The sequence below is a fragment of the Dermacentor silvarum genome, chromosome 2 (assembly GCF_013339745.2).
Source record: "Dermacentor silvarum isolate Dsil-2018 chromosome 2, BIME_Dsil_1.4, whole genome shotgun sequence".
Taxonomy (NCBI): Eukaryota; Metazoa; Arthropoda; class Arachnida; order Ixodida; family Ixodidae; genus Dermacentor; species Dermacentor silvarum.
Window position 1 is genome coordinate 1,989,892 of NC_051155.1, and position 14,748 is coordinate 2,004,639.

The window sequence follows — 14,748 nt, forward strand, 5'->3', positions numbered from 1 at the left end:
TTTTTGTCCTTCTGGGAATGTTACAAACGAAGACAGCGCAAAAGAAAGCTCCTAGTGCCCGAGATAAGAGCGGTAACAATTAGTGGGCGCGTGTGCTTTTTTTTGTTGTTCTTGTTGTTGTTGTTGTTGTTGTCGTTGTACCAGATTGTTCGTTGAAATCAGCGACACTATTGTTGTGGCAGTAGGTGTGTGTGTGTCCTGCTGCGTAGGACAGACGCTTTTGCACGCCAATGCGCCACGTTGGAGTGGAATAAGCAGCATTTCATGCATGCCCGATTATATACTCTGGACCCAATCTTAAGCCTTCGACCCGACACTTTTGTGTAGGCTATGGCTGGGCATCACGTTTACCAATGCCTACGCGTTCCGCATAAGGATGGCCGACAGCGAAGCCTGTGACCACTGCGGTGACGGGGAAACAATTTGTCACGTTCTGTGCCAGTGCCCGCAGCGCAGTGTGCAGAGAGAATCACTTTCTATCGTGCTCTACCCGTTGGACGACCGGTCTCTGTCGGAAGAATGGAATTCTGCAACATCGACGGGGTTTTAAGATTGCATCCGAAGGCCGTGCTAACGCCACTGCGTTTCTCTCTCTGTCTGTCCTCTTTCCAACCCCTATTTCCCCAACCCAGTTTCAGGGTAGCAAACCGAAAACTCGCATCTGGTCAACATCCCTGACTTTCTTCAATCTCTTTATCTATGCTGGGTAAGGCGTAAAATGAAACCAACGGTGCTGCCGCCAGCTACCCATATTGCCTGAAGCCCGCGCACTTTAAACGCGTTGCTATGGGAACACAAAACAGGAACGAAGAAAAAAAAGTAATCGGTTATTTCCGTATTGTTTTTCTTATTTCGTTCTCCTCTTCTTTGTTTCTGATTTCTTCTTTTTCGTCCCTGAAAAACGGGCTCGGAAATTCGCTTGAAAGATAAATACAGCGGACGACTGCTGGGTAGGGAAACAAATTTCCCCCTGTTCTCTCTTTTTTTCTCTTTGTGAAACAAGAGCAGATAAATAACGTAGGATTAGGAAAGAGAAACGCGACGGTGTGCCGCGGCATAGCGGGTCGACAGTAGCGAAAATGGGGAGAATGACACGTCGGTTAAATCTTCCGCATCTTTCCAGCCAATGCTCGCAAGCAGAATTAAGAGCCCACGGGAAATGCTCTTTAAATGAAAGCTGGCGAGGTTTGATCGGTGGTACACCTAGCATGTTACTTAAGATGAAATTTTTATGATTTAGATGAAAACGATGATAAATGTTATAATGCACGCAGGTCGCACGACACACAAATAGCGTCACCAACGCAAGGTAGCAATGAATTTCTCGTTTCAGTAAAGTTTCGTGTGCTTTGGCGCGATTTTTGTTTCCTTAAGAGTAATTATTCCACTGATGACTTTTCTGTGTCCGTGACTAATTTATGGCAATTATGCATGATAGGCGTTTAATCAAAGGTCACGTTGACTCCAAATTACGCATTAACGGAAGTGGACCAAGTTACCAAGGAAAACAACTTTTCCTGCACGAATGAAACAAGTGCGACGTTGTTAGCCACCACTATTAATGTGTACACAATAATGGAGTCACCATTTCTGATCAGTAAACAATCGTCTAAATCAATCACTTTAAAGGCGCATGATCATTGCAACTTTGTAGAGCACATTTGGAAACATAATTCTCAGTAGTTTGGAACGTGGGACGTCCGCGTAGATTTTCATTTTCTTTTTTCTTCTTTGTTTTGTGCTCGAAAGAAAACTTCTCTGGAGTGCAAACAGCGGACCACGGCGGCTCCTTAACGAGTTTGCGCGCGCATCGTGCAATAATAGGGAGTTTTAGTATAGCGGAAAACATCAAACGCAAGGATTTGGCGTTAGCGTTAGCGTTGCGTGCTGCAAACTGCGCATGCGCAGAACGTAAACGTAGCCAGAACTCTTATGTACGTACGCTATTTCCGGAATATAACGTTCAACGCTAACGCACGCAAGGGATTCCGTACGTAGGGCAAGATGGCGGCGCCTGTTGAAGCGAGAGCCGTCCACTTCGGATCTATCAAGTCGTCGGCCTGCACTGTTCGACTAATTCGTTCCCCACTAATGCTCGTATTTGCTTTAGATTTGTGTGATGATGCTTCGACAGCGGCGTACAGGTGACAAATGGGCGTTGTTTTCGATATACGTTCTCGATTAGCGGCGGCGTATAGGCTTAACGAGAGGGTTTGCTCATGTTTGCTGTATCCGCCTCGAGATGGCGCCCAAGTGTATTTGCGTTAGCGTTTTGCTCCTTTCCGCTATTCTAAAACACTACCTTGTACCGCACAGTGCAGCTTTTCTTTGCGTTAGCGTTGCGTCGCGCGCTAGCGCTAACGTAAGCGTTTTCCGCTATACTAAAGCTCCCTATTAACCACCACAAGTGTAACCACATCTGACCTTTACGCCACAGAGCATAAAAACCACGCTTTGAAAACAATCCATGACACTATGTAAATTTTTCTATGTAAGGAAAAATATCATTTTCGATATATTTTTTTCTATAAAAAATGTCACAGTTTCGCCCTAAGGGCGAAGCAATGAATGCGATAGCAACACAGCAATGTCATACGAAGTAAGGTGAGCGGCTTTGGTAGCAATATGAATTGTAGTGAACGTGACCTTAGTAAGTAAGCAGGTGTGCTGCGGCATCGGTAGAGCGACATGAAGAGAGACTCGATGACCACGACAAGGCGCGTGTAGCACGAAGTATAGTCTTACGACATAAACACACATGAAATATCAGTTTGCACACAGTTCACTCGACGACCACGAGAACCGGCTTGTGATCGCTAAAGTAGGTCGGAAATGTCACGCAGTGCACTCGGGATGGGATGCCCTTTCCGAACACAAGATCTAAACAGGTGTTGTTGCGCGTAGTAGGCTGTGTGACGTCCGACAAGAGGCGAAGTCCAAGTTCGGCATCAAGGAACGCGAGAAGCCACTCGTTTTCACGGCGAAGCACATTGACGTTGAAGTCTCCAGTGATGATGACCGGCGCATTCTCAAGGCACACCGCACGGAATTTACGGAGAAAGAAGTCGGTGACGTCGGACCGCGAGGTTCCTGGTGATAGGTAGCAAGCTGCGACGATGAAGCCCTGTGATGTTTGAATGGCACACGCATCGCCACAACTCATCTGGGGCAGCGTGTTGAGTTGGTAGGGAACGTTTCGCGGTGAAAGCGTGGTTCCTCCGAAGTGCTCGTACACGGCAACTCCAGCAGCTCGGCGCTCGTGTCGCTTTGCGAGGGTAACGCACTTGTAACCGGGCAATTCGACGGCACTGTCCGTCCACGTTTCCGACAAGCACAGTACTGGTACCTCGCGAACGACATGGTCGTGCGACACATCGAAGGCGTGTGCAGGCAAGGAGCGCACGTTGATGTTGCATATCGCTAATCTATGCGGTGAGTGGAGGACGGCAAAGCACTCGGCGGCGATCGTGTTGAGCTTATGGTTTTGTAAGCGACGAAATTCGTCCGACAAGGCCCGATCCGGGTTTTCTCTGCAGTGATAGAAGGTGAAGTCATCCTCTGCGTTGGTCAAGTAGAGTCCGTGCAGAGTGGTGGCTCGACTCAACGCAACGTAAACTAGTTTCTGGGGATGGCGCTTGTGGTAATCGTACACCACCTCGCTGTACGTTCCGCCCTGCGACTTATGTATCGTGACAGCGCTCGCTTGCATCACGGGGAACTGCTTGCGACGACAGGACACACCCGTTCTTCTGTCCAAAGTCACAGTGGCGGTGCGCAGCTCTATCGGGACGGAATCGACAGGTACGACAGAACCAGCAACTTGACGAATCGGGTTGGCCTTCAGGCGAGCAATGTTGCCAGTTGCTCGGCAGTGAAAGTGGAGCCAAACACGTTTTGCGTGGCCCATTTCGTCGAACTGCACGTGGTTGAGGTGACCCACCGCCCCATTAACCAAGCCGTCGGACACGTCAATGTTTAGGGTAAGCATGTAGGGCTTTCCTAAGCATAGCACGAGTTTTCGAGGGAGGTTACCAACCTCAGCTGTGGTAAGTGAGTGTAGCCGACGCTTTGCGCTCTCACACTCAGCATCGGTGCGGTAGCCGATGATGGAGTCGTCGGCATTAGCCTCGTGAATATCGTGAACGTCTTGGACGGCGTCGTGCGTGTTGTACGCCTCGGCATCCTTGTTGGAGTAGAATAGCCGGACGGCGTGAGGACAGCGGGAGTTTGCGTCCTGTTTGGAAACGAAGCGGGCCTGAAACATGTCGATTTCTTCCTTCTCGAGTGCATGACCATCACCGATCTTTGAGAGTGCGGCGGAGAATATGGCGTCGCTCTGCCGGACGACTTGCACAAGCGGGAAGTAGGAGAGGTGATGCCAAGTGACGTGGGTGTTGAAGATGTTGTTGCGTGTTTTGCTGCGTTTGTACACCTCGCTGGAGCGTACAGGGGCAGCTGGCGCAAGTCACCGCACATTATGAAGTCCAAACCGCCGAAAGGGTCGTTGTAGTTGCCAGTGATCTGTCGCAGGCGGTCGTCGACACGTGCGAGAGTGTCGCTGCTCATCATGCTGCATTCGTCCACAATGACGCACTTGACGTTTGTGAACGCTGTACGGAAGGAGTTGAGGTCTCCGTCGCGCAAGCCCCCGTCGGCACGCATACTGAGCTTGAAGGCGGCGTGTACAGTGAGCCCACCGATGGCGACCGCTGCCTTGCCTGTTGTGGCGCACGCGACGTACGCGTTGTGCGTGCAAGTGGAGGCGGTGTTAGTGTAGCGGTTGTAGGCATCCATAATTAGGCGTAGAACGAAGGTCTTGCCGCAACCGGCAACACCAGTCAAGAAGATTCTTAGTGGGTCAGAAGTCGGTGTGGTTAGGCGGTGGATCACCTCGCGAACAACTTCTAACTGTTCCTTGTTGGCGAGACGCATCATTTCCCTGTAGGCGTCCCCGGTCATGACATCCTGACGCGTGCAGACGGCGGCGCAACGACCTTTTGGCGCTACGGAGTTAGCATCAGGTGGTCCGAGCAAATCTTCGTCGTCGTTTTGGTCGACCAAAGGAACGTGGTGTGGGTCAGTGGCAGTGTGTAGTTCGCTACTACGGGCGTCGTCGGTGCACATTTGGAGGCATATGTGGCGCAGCTGGTGAATGTCGAACTTACTGTCGTACTCAGATCTTTTGAGCAGCAAGGCGTCCATGTTCTCAGCGTACATGTGCTCAAAAGCATTGCCATCCAAAATGTCTACTTCCCGGCGGAAAGGAAGGAACAGTGTGACTGCTTCCCGCATGTAGTTGAGTGATTCGTCGATGGAGTAGCAGCGGTAACGAATGACGGCTGGGTCGCGGCGCTTTTGGTAGGTGTGCAAGTTGTAATGCGCCACAAAGTCTGCCAAGCACACGTCTTGCAAATTGTCTGGGCGGTCTTCATATCTGCGCAACACCCCAAATTTCCATACATCCGTTGACGCGGCGTCGAGACCGGCTGCTTCCATCTGCGCGCGCGTTTTGCGAACGCGCGTGCGCTCTTCCGGTAGGCATGTGGCAATGTAGGTGATTCGTCTACTGGACTCGGACATCTCCTGTCGGAGGAGTGTCCACGCAGCTTCCTGAGCACTCATCTCAACAGCCTTGAGCATCTTAACGCCGAGTAACCGAAGAGCCTGGCCATAAGGAATGTTTGGAGTGTCTGCCAAAATGTCCGACACGGCTTTGTGCAGGTTTGAAACCCCGCGATTGGACTTATTTACGTATTCCACTACATAAGCAGCACACGAGTAGGCGTCAAGGATGATCTGAAGGTCCATGTTTGAGTCGAGCATGGAGGCGACCCACGGATTGAATACGTTGATCCACTTTTGCTGCACTGTTCGCTGTATAAACAAGGTCGGGCGCGTCACGCCAGCGCGGAGCACGGAGACGTATTCTTCCTCGGTAGTGACTGCATGGTGCTCGAGGAATTGGCCGATGCTGTCGTAGTGCGTGCTTTCGAGAGCGGCGTGCATCTGCAAGAAGCGTTCCTTGAGTGCGACGCGCCGCGTGGCTTCGGCATCGTCTTGTGTGGGCGGATAGGGAAGTAGCACCATGGTGTTGTCAGTGGGCCAGAAAGGAGCGCCAAAACGGCAACGAGAGTTTCCGCGCTTGTAGCAGGTGTGTGTGTGTTGGTGCACTTGAGTGCGCAGGCGTGGCAACACAGAGGTATCGAGGGACACGAGGTGCGTTGCGAGGCGGATCGTTTCTGGCATGTCGGAGGAGACGGTTTCGCACGGTGCGTTGTCCAACCAAAGTAAGATGTGAGCGTGCGGACTACCTCGGTGCTGGAATTCAATGCGCTTGAAGTAGTCCACGACGCGGTAAGGTTTGAAAGGCGAGTGAGTGCGGCTACACAGGACATTTAGAATGACGCTCACGAGCTTGTTAAAGTAAATGGCGCACACCACGGGGTCACTGTTGACGAGCTGAGCACGGTATATGGATGTCATTTCCGACACGTGCACTTCTAAGGTGGGATCTTGCTGGCGCAACCGCTCAAGCAGAGCGAGTAATCGAGGCCAATGCATCTCTGAGGCTGACAGGGTGAGGAACGCAGTCGGCTTGCCAAGCTGGCGTATCATAGCGAAGACATCTTTCTTTCGCTGCTGCCAGTAGTGGACCGTGTTGGGAACGCCCTTCATAAAGGCCATGTCTTGGTCAATGGTATCCTGTATGAAGTGTTCGTCTTCAAGCATTTGGCGTGTAATTTTGTCGGTGTCGTCGTTGACGCGAAATGTGACGGCCAGGCCGCGACTGACTCTAAATCGGAGCACTTTCATTGCCATGAACAGGATGTGGTGAGGCGAAACACCGCGACGGTCTTTGCGACGTATCTCACTGGTGGCATATGTAAAGGGCGTGGGATGAGCTTCTGCCTTTACGCGCCGGGGCTCCCCAAGGTATATCTGAGGGAAGGACAACTCTTCTGCTCTTTCATCGTACAGTATGCTCAGTGGTTGTCTGTGTTCACCAGGAGCTATGGCCAGGTAGCGCTCTTCGTCCCACACCACGGACTGTTCGAATGCGTTAAGCGCCACGCATGCATCCACTGGATTGTGCACGTCGGGACACTGGGGTATAGTTTCGACGGAATCTTCGAGCAGTTGAAATGCGTCGTCGTCGGGAAGAGCGTCTAAAGAGGAGGCGTCAAGAGTAATACCAAAGTACCTGTACAACGTACTCCGACACAAGACGTCAAGCCAAGGTTTCAAGTGAGATTTTTTCACCACGCCAGAGAGGTATGATGTCTTGTTGAGAATCCTGCGTTTAATGTGGACATTGATGGCATGGTCTTCGTGAATGTTTCGCGGCAACGATTTAACCATGGTGTCCACTTCAACAGGTACGTTAACGACGGGCCCCACAATGCCATACTGTCCTCCGCCGTTCATGAGGCGACGAATTTGCATGAATGGTAGACGGGGTGCAATCAAACGCTCACTCACCAAGTTCAGTGGAGGTAGCCCAGCGGGAATGACCGGGTAAACGTAACCGTTACTTCGAGAGAGGGCCGGTATGGTACTCCTTTGCAGTGCGCCGCGGCATGTTGAGCACAACACAAAGGAATGCACGTCTTCGTCTGGAAACTCGGCTGCGAGCAGGGGCACGTGATGAACTCGGACAGGCGAGAGGTCAGCTTTAAACCAAAGCCGATCGCAAACATCACACGCATATCCGAATGGATTATTGAAGAACTGTCTTTCGAAATGCGCGGTAGCCGCCGCCAAATGTGTCTGTGGGCAGGAGGTGGTCACTTGTGGCAAGCGACGCTGTCGCCTAGTGTCGGCTTCGTGTTCTCTCACCGCTGCATCGTCACGGCGGGCACGATGCGAGGCCGCTTCCTGCTGCCGTACTGCAGGGTCTTGCCGGCGTTGTCGGTTCGAGTCGGCTTCGTGTTCCCGCACTGCGGCATCCTCACGGCGGGCACAATGCGCATCCGCTTCGTGTTCCAGAACTGCAGGGTCTTGTCGGTATTGCCGCCTCGCGTCGGCCTCACGTTCCCTCACTGCGGCATCCTCACGGCGGGCACGATGCGCGTCCGCTTCGTGTTCCAGAACTGCAGGGTCTTGTCGGCGTTGCCGCTTCGCGTCGGCTTCACGTTCCCGCACTGCGACATCCTCACGGCGGGCACGATGCGCATCCGCTTCGTGTTCCAGAACTGCAGGGTCTTGTCGGCGTTGCCGTCTCGCGTCGGCCTCACGTTCCCTCACTGCGGCATCCTCACGGCGGGCTCGATGCGCATCCGCTTCGTGTTCCAGAACTGCAGGGTCTTGTCGGCGTTGCCGCCTCGCGTCGGCCTCACGTTCCCTCACTGCGGCATCCTCACGGCGGGCACGATGCGCGTCCGCTTCGTGTTCCAGAACTGCAGGGTCTTGTCGGCGTTGCCGCCTCGCGTCGGCCTCACGTTCCCTCACTGCGGCATCCTCACGGCGGGCACGATGCGCATCCGCTTCGTGTTCCAGAACTGCAGGGTCTTGTCGGCGTTGCCGCCTCGCGTCGGCCTCACGTTCCCGCACTGCGGCATCCTCACGGCGAGCACGATGCGCATCCGCTTCGTGTTCCAGAACTGCTCGGTCTTGTCGGCGTTGCCGCCTCGCGTCGGCTTCACGTTCCCGCACTGCGGCATCCTCACGGCGGGCACGATGCGCGTCCGCTTCGTGCTCCCGAACTGCATGGTCCTGCCGACGTTGTCGCCTCGCCTCGGCCTCATGTTCCCGCAGGGTCGCGTCTTGGCGCCTCCGGCGCTGAGCTGCAGCGTGCGCCGCACGCGCAGCAGCACGTTGTTCCTGCGTCTGGGCACGTACGCGAGCCCGCCTTGCTTCAGCGCGAGAAGAGTTCCGTTGGAGCTGTTCGGCCGCTGTTCTGACGATACGCGGAGGCATGATAGTGCGAAGCAGCACGTGAAGGACGCGCTGCTACGCTGCAGAAACACCGGCCACCCGGCAGCTAGCGATGGGGCTAGTACGAGTGGAGAAACGCTGGCGCAGGCGGGCAGGGTCTGCATAGAGGACCTTCACTCCGCGCCGGTGACGAGCATGCGGTGGCGCTGCAACGAAATGCAGCAGCACCAGCAACGCACAGAACTGTTGTCGACGCCGTCGGCATTTTGCCCGCGTTCGCACTGAACGCGCGCGGCGTTTTTATATAAATACGCATTTAGTGCGGCAGCTAAACGTCGCCTCCCCTCTCTCTCTCTCCCTCCCGTCCCCCCACAGCCTTTTGCACGACGGAAAAAGTCGCGTTTGCTCTCTATATATGGAAAGGAGGAAAGAGACGCTTAATTCTGCAGCCTTTCAGGGTCCGGGCCTGACCGGCCTGGCACAACACCCCTGCAGACTCTGCAGCACACCAAGGCCTTCCATCTCGGCCTGATACGTGCCGCCTATGCCTGCCGGTTTTGCTTCGCCCAGCCATGGCGTCTCCACTCTATCCCTTCTTTCGCTCCCACTTACCCCTCCCCGTTGGCGCTGAGCCGTGCTCCCTCAAGGGCTGCAGAAGATAGCGCCAACCTTTCCCTTTCCCTCAAGAACCACTTACCTTACCTACCTTTCAGGGAGCACGGCGCAGAACGCACGTTTGCTCTTCGACGTGCGTTCGCTCCCTGTGAAATCGCGCGTCCCTCGCGCCCTTTCACGCGCATATACAGCGTCCGGAGCGCGGCGACGATTTCATCGTCGTTGACGTCATACGGAACCTCACGGCGACGGCGACGGCGACGGCGACGGCAGAAATCTGCTTTGGAGTGTCCATATAATTGCTATCGCAATAAAATAAATTTTACGTAAAGCACTCAAACTCCCTGCAAGCAGAAGGTGACGACCATGCTCGTAATCTGAACACACCTGCATTTCTTACGCAGCTTCCAAAACTCACGAAGATACAAACAATGCGAAAAACAAAGAAGAGGCAGCAATCCGAGGCACCACGCGAAAAGAAATCATACGCCGTGCATCAGGACGCCATCGCATCGTTTACGGCATCACTAATGAACCACAAAGCCGTACACGCTCCACGTTGAAAGTTAAACGAGCGTAAGTAAGCGACGCTTGCACTCAGGCATCCGAATCTAAGCGGCTGATTTTCTTCCTTCCTCCGCTTCCTCCGAGTGACGTTATTCGAATGAAAGCCTCGGCAGAAACAAACAAACAAAAAAAACTGTTATCTCCAAAATTAGAAGGCAAAACACAAAAGAACGGGAATGTGATGAACGGAGTGATGCAGATCAGGAACGGACGTCGCTCAAGCCGAGATTTCCGCTTTGGAGCTCGCAACGCCGCAAGGCGGGAAGCAGCGTGTGGTGAAAGCCCGCTTCGCTGACACGCGTACATTAATTCAGGGACCGGAAGCGACTCCAAAGTCAAGAAGAAAACGTGCGACGTAAAAAGACGGGCAGTCATCGCGAAAGTGCTGATAACTGTACACCAGGGGGGGAGGGTACAACTTCTGCCGTAATCTAAAAGAGAGAGAGAGAGAAAAAAAGAGCGGGACGAGAAATGGCCGCCGTCATCACCATTATAATCTCGTTCGCGGGAGCCGAAGCAATTCTCAAAAACTGCTGCCACCAATAAAACAACAGCACCGCGGTCTGTCCCTGCTGCGTCTCGCAGAGGCAAAGACGAGGGAACGACGATCGAAATGATGACCGCACGAGAAGAGAGGCGCCAGGAGTTTCTGATAGTTGTCGACGGGATGGGAGCTACACGCGAGCGGGCTGCAAACAGTGTGACGGCAAAGCATAGAGACGTCGCCGCCGTTTGGGATGGCGGCTACAATGGGAGGCAAGAGAATACAGTTGAAGTATTCCTTTATACAACGGGTGCGAAGTAGTTGCGATAGCTAGCACTCTATTAGGGGTAGTGTGAGTCGCGCTGTTTCGTGAAGTATCAGAGACAGCAAAGCATTTGCTGCGCTCTGGTGTTGTCGTCGTCGTCGTCGTCGTCGTCGTAGTAGTAGTAGTAGTAGTAGTAGTAGTAGTAGTAGTAGTAGTAGTAGTAGTGGTGGTGGTGGATGTGGTAGTATAGTAGTAGTAGTAGTAGTAGTAGTAGTCGTTAGTTGTAGTAATCATTGTAGTAGAAGTAGAGGTTAGTTGTTGTAATACTAGGAAGGAAGGAAAGAGTGGAGAAGGAAAGGAGAAATTTATTGGCATCTTTGGTGAGGTTAAGCCATCAACAGGCGTGGGATGAAAAAAAAAAGGAAGCAAGCGTTCAACAAAAAGAAAGCCCGCACACACACAGTAACACCTACATGTGCGTAAAATGCCCTACCACAAAAGCTATTTGTCGAGACCATGTCGTCGTGGTTGTCGTCGTGGTTGTCGTCGTTGACCTGAACATTCATTGCACATACACCCACAGTGGGATGTCTGGTCAAGAATCGGGTGTTTGCCAAAAGGGCGCGGAAACGAATTGAGTTTATCACAGGATGCCGTCAGGTATCCATAAAAATTACAGATTGTGGGAAAAATGGAAATTAAGAAAAATTGCCAGTTTCGCCCGAAGGGCGAAGCATTGACGACTGTAGCACATACGCTGCTCTTGAACTCCTCAAACGGCGTGCTCATTAAACGCGGGTACCACATGCAGGTGAGACGCCGAAGGCAAGGGAACTCCCGGTGTGCAGAAGGAACAGCGCCCTGCCAGCTACCAGGCGTCTCATAATGCTGGCGTGGGGAGCGCCACCAATGACATTGCAGGCGTCGCACCTCGATGACGCACTAGATAAGACCGACGGGAAACCGACGGCGTTAGCCAGCGCCCAGTGAAATATTAGATAACGTTGACATGCCGCTTACTGCTCAGACCTGAGCATACACACAGTAGCTCAGCAGGCATACAAGTGTGCACGCTCTCAACATGGTTCCGCACAACGCGCAGAATGCCGCCTTGGCGCCGCCACCGAGGCGATTGAGCGTTGCGTTGACAGTGCGGCCACTTCGCCGTTTTTGCAGCCGAACACACACTTCGTGTCTATGTATAAATACTCTAATGCTCTGCGAGGAAGCCACGTATACACCTTCAGCGGCACAGCATGGTGACGATGATGATTTATTGGCTTTCCTTTTAAAACGGGGCGAGGACAAATAGTCACCTAGCCTCTTGAGTTGCTCAGGTATGCTATCAATGCTTTTCCTTCTAGCATTCGTGTATACATGGCTTTAAACTTCTTCATTTACCTTGTACCGCTGCCTATGCCTGTAATAGATCCGGTCGTATCAATCTCTGCCATGATGACAACGGCAGCAAGAGTGTCAACGGAGCAAATGCGCCTGCAGCGTCCTTATTTACCATAAGGACGCTGCAGTCGTAAGGACGCCACAATCGCAAGAAAACAAAATATATAGCATAGTAATGAACTGATTTTAGTAACACAGTCTCGGATTACGGAGGAAGCATGTCAGCAATTGGGCCCAGGAACCGATGCGTGTGTGCTATGACCGTCGTTGAAACATGACATTGGCTGAACTTCGTTTACTGCGTGTCGGTTCCTTGTACTACGATACGTCGTAACCCGTACCAAGACCATTGTCTCGTGATGATATGGGGCTACACTACTCACGTTTGTAGTCTAATGAAAGGTCGTCAGATGAAATGAAAGTCAAATAAAGTTAAATATGCCGCATCGGGTGGCATGGCCGACTGTACCGTGCGGGATCGGAGTTCCAGGGTGCAGGCATTGTTGAGACCCCAGAAGCTCGACCATTTGAAAGGAGGTTTATTGGGCGTGGTCCGTGGAATGAAAAAAAGAAAAAAAAAAGTCTGCAGTGAGGAGCACTGGTTCACGTCGCGCACTGTTTTGTACACTGCGTTGGTGATCCCGTTTGCTTCTGGGATGCCATCCTTTTCATCATTTTATATGTTTGTTTTCAACGAAACTGTACATACACTCAGAACTTGCGGTCGAAGCTAGGCAGGCAGTGATTGTTTGCAACAAGGTGGTAAACTGGCTGAGTTAAATGGTCTGGATTCATGGTTCTGTAATGTAGTGATTGCGTCGAGAGGATATCGAGGTCGATATGGGGAGCGAAAGAAAACCCTGGAAAATCAAGGTAAGGCAGCGAACATAAACACAAGGGGCAAGTGTGAGAGTGTGCCCCGCAAAGACCGTCTAAGTGAAGAGCGAGAAAGCGCATCCCTCAGTAAAATTACGTAAGGCAAGACAAAAATAGTAGGGCTCTTCCGATTCGACTTACGACTCCAAAGTGTTACGCAACCCTTAAGAAGGCCCTCCCTTCGATTTGTCTTTGTGCGGAACAAGCGACGCCACTGGGTGTCCAATGACGAGAATTCCTATATACAGTGAGGGTCGCTGGTTGGTGGCTGCTGGAGTAACCAAAACCTCCCTCGTCGGATGATCCGTGGTCCGAGCCAGCCGAGAAGCTTGCGCCCAGAAGTGCTGAGCGCACACAGCAACACCCGTCTCGGCGAAAGATGTAGTAAATCTCGGTGTTTCTGAATATCCTTGACGGCCACGGCTGAGCCCTGCAACGCACGTCTGTCACACTGCCGCCTAACGTGGGAGGCTCGAACTCCGAAGCCGTGAGCTTAAGAACCACATGCCTTGCCAATGACCTAGCAGAAAAGGGTTATCAATTTCGCTTGCGCATCAAAAGCACCTACTTCTAAGTGAAGAAAGAGCAAGTTTTCTGCCAAGAATAATAGGTACCGCGAGCCCCAAAGGGCAGTGATGGGAATTCCACTCCATAGCATCCCGAAAAAGCAGTCATAAAAGAGGAGGAACGCGAGATAAGAGACGAGACAGCTAGAAACTGGAAACTGGCGAAGACCCTTTAACAGCACCCGCCGTCGCGCCATTTCGTATGTTGTCTCTGTTGCGTCTTGGCCCAGGGCCATCGCTGGCAGAAGGTCCACGTGTTCAGCTATAGCCACGGCGGACTGAGTGTCCTACGCTTTCGCTTTACAGCACAGACTCGCCGCGGACAAGGGTGCACACTACGCTGAAAGAAAAAGGCATGTGGTAATCTATTGCAGCGAAGCGTGGAGAGTGCGGATTGACGTTGTTTGCGACAGGAGGGCTGGGTGGGTGGAGAAGGAAGAAGAGGGTGTCGTGAAGAACGTGCTGGCGAAAGGCCGAGCTGATTCAAAATCGATGCTGTCGGGGTTCTTCTTTGTTCCTTCCTGCTACGCGCGCTTTTGCCGATAAGGCCAGTAACGCCCCGCGAGAGAGCAGTGAAGGTTTTCCGCGCCTGGTGTCGTTGTCCGCGCGTATATATAGTATAAAGGGTAGAGACTTGGGGCCGCGTAAGTGGTTGTAACGATATATTGGTAATGTCGCGGCACTTCGGTGGACCCGTCCGTGAGGAAGAGCAAGATAGAAGAGGCCCGGCGGTTGGACATGCGCTTTAACGGCAGTCTTCTCCCCCCCCCCCCCGCCTCCCTTTTTTGTCCGGCGTGTAACCATCCTCCCCCCCCCCCCCCATCCCCCGTATGGCCTGGCTCGGGAAGCGCGCTGTCGACAGATGTCCCGCAGCAGTTCCAATTTCTTTGCGTCCTTTTTTGGCCAGGCGATGGACGAGAATGGCACAACAGCGTCCGGTGTGTCGGCAGTCCAACGCCGCGACAAATGCCACCAGATGCAACGGTGACTGGGCGTGTGTGTGGACACATCTATTGACGGAACCGTCGTTAGAGGAAGGCGGGGGAAAACGAGAAGTTGCAGTAGGGACCCATCTGAGGTCCTTTATGACCACCATTTGT

The 14,748-nt window shown here is 52.7% G+C and overlaps 1 protein-coding gene across 1 annotated transcript in view; it reads right to left on the reverse strand.

Moving 5' to 3' along the window:
• Positions 1 to 2,782: 2,782 nt before the first annotated feature.
• Positions 2,783 to 14,748, reverse strand: part of LOC125943695 (uncharacterized) — a 49,906-nt gene continuing 37,940 nt past the window's right edge. Inside the window, exons 3-4 of the mRNA XM_049663160.1 lie at positions 4,475 to 7,670; positions 2,783 to 4,418 (exon numbers count right to left, since the gene is read on the reverse strand). Of these exons, the coding sequence (XP_049519117.1) occupies positions 2,783 to 4,418; positions 4,475 to 7,670 (4,832 nt within the window). The remainder of the gene's footprint in view (positions 4,419 to 4,474; positions 7,671 to 14,748) is intronic.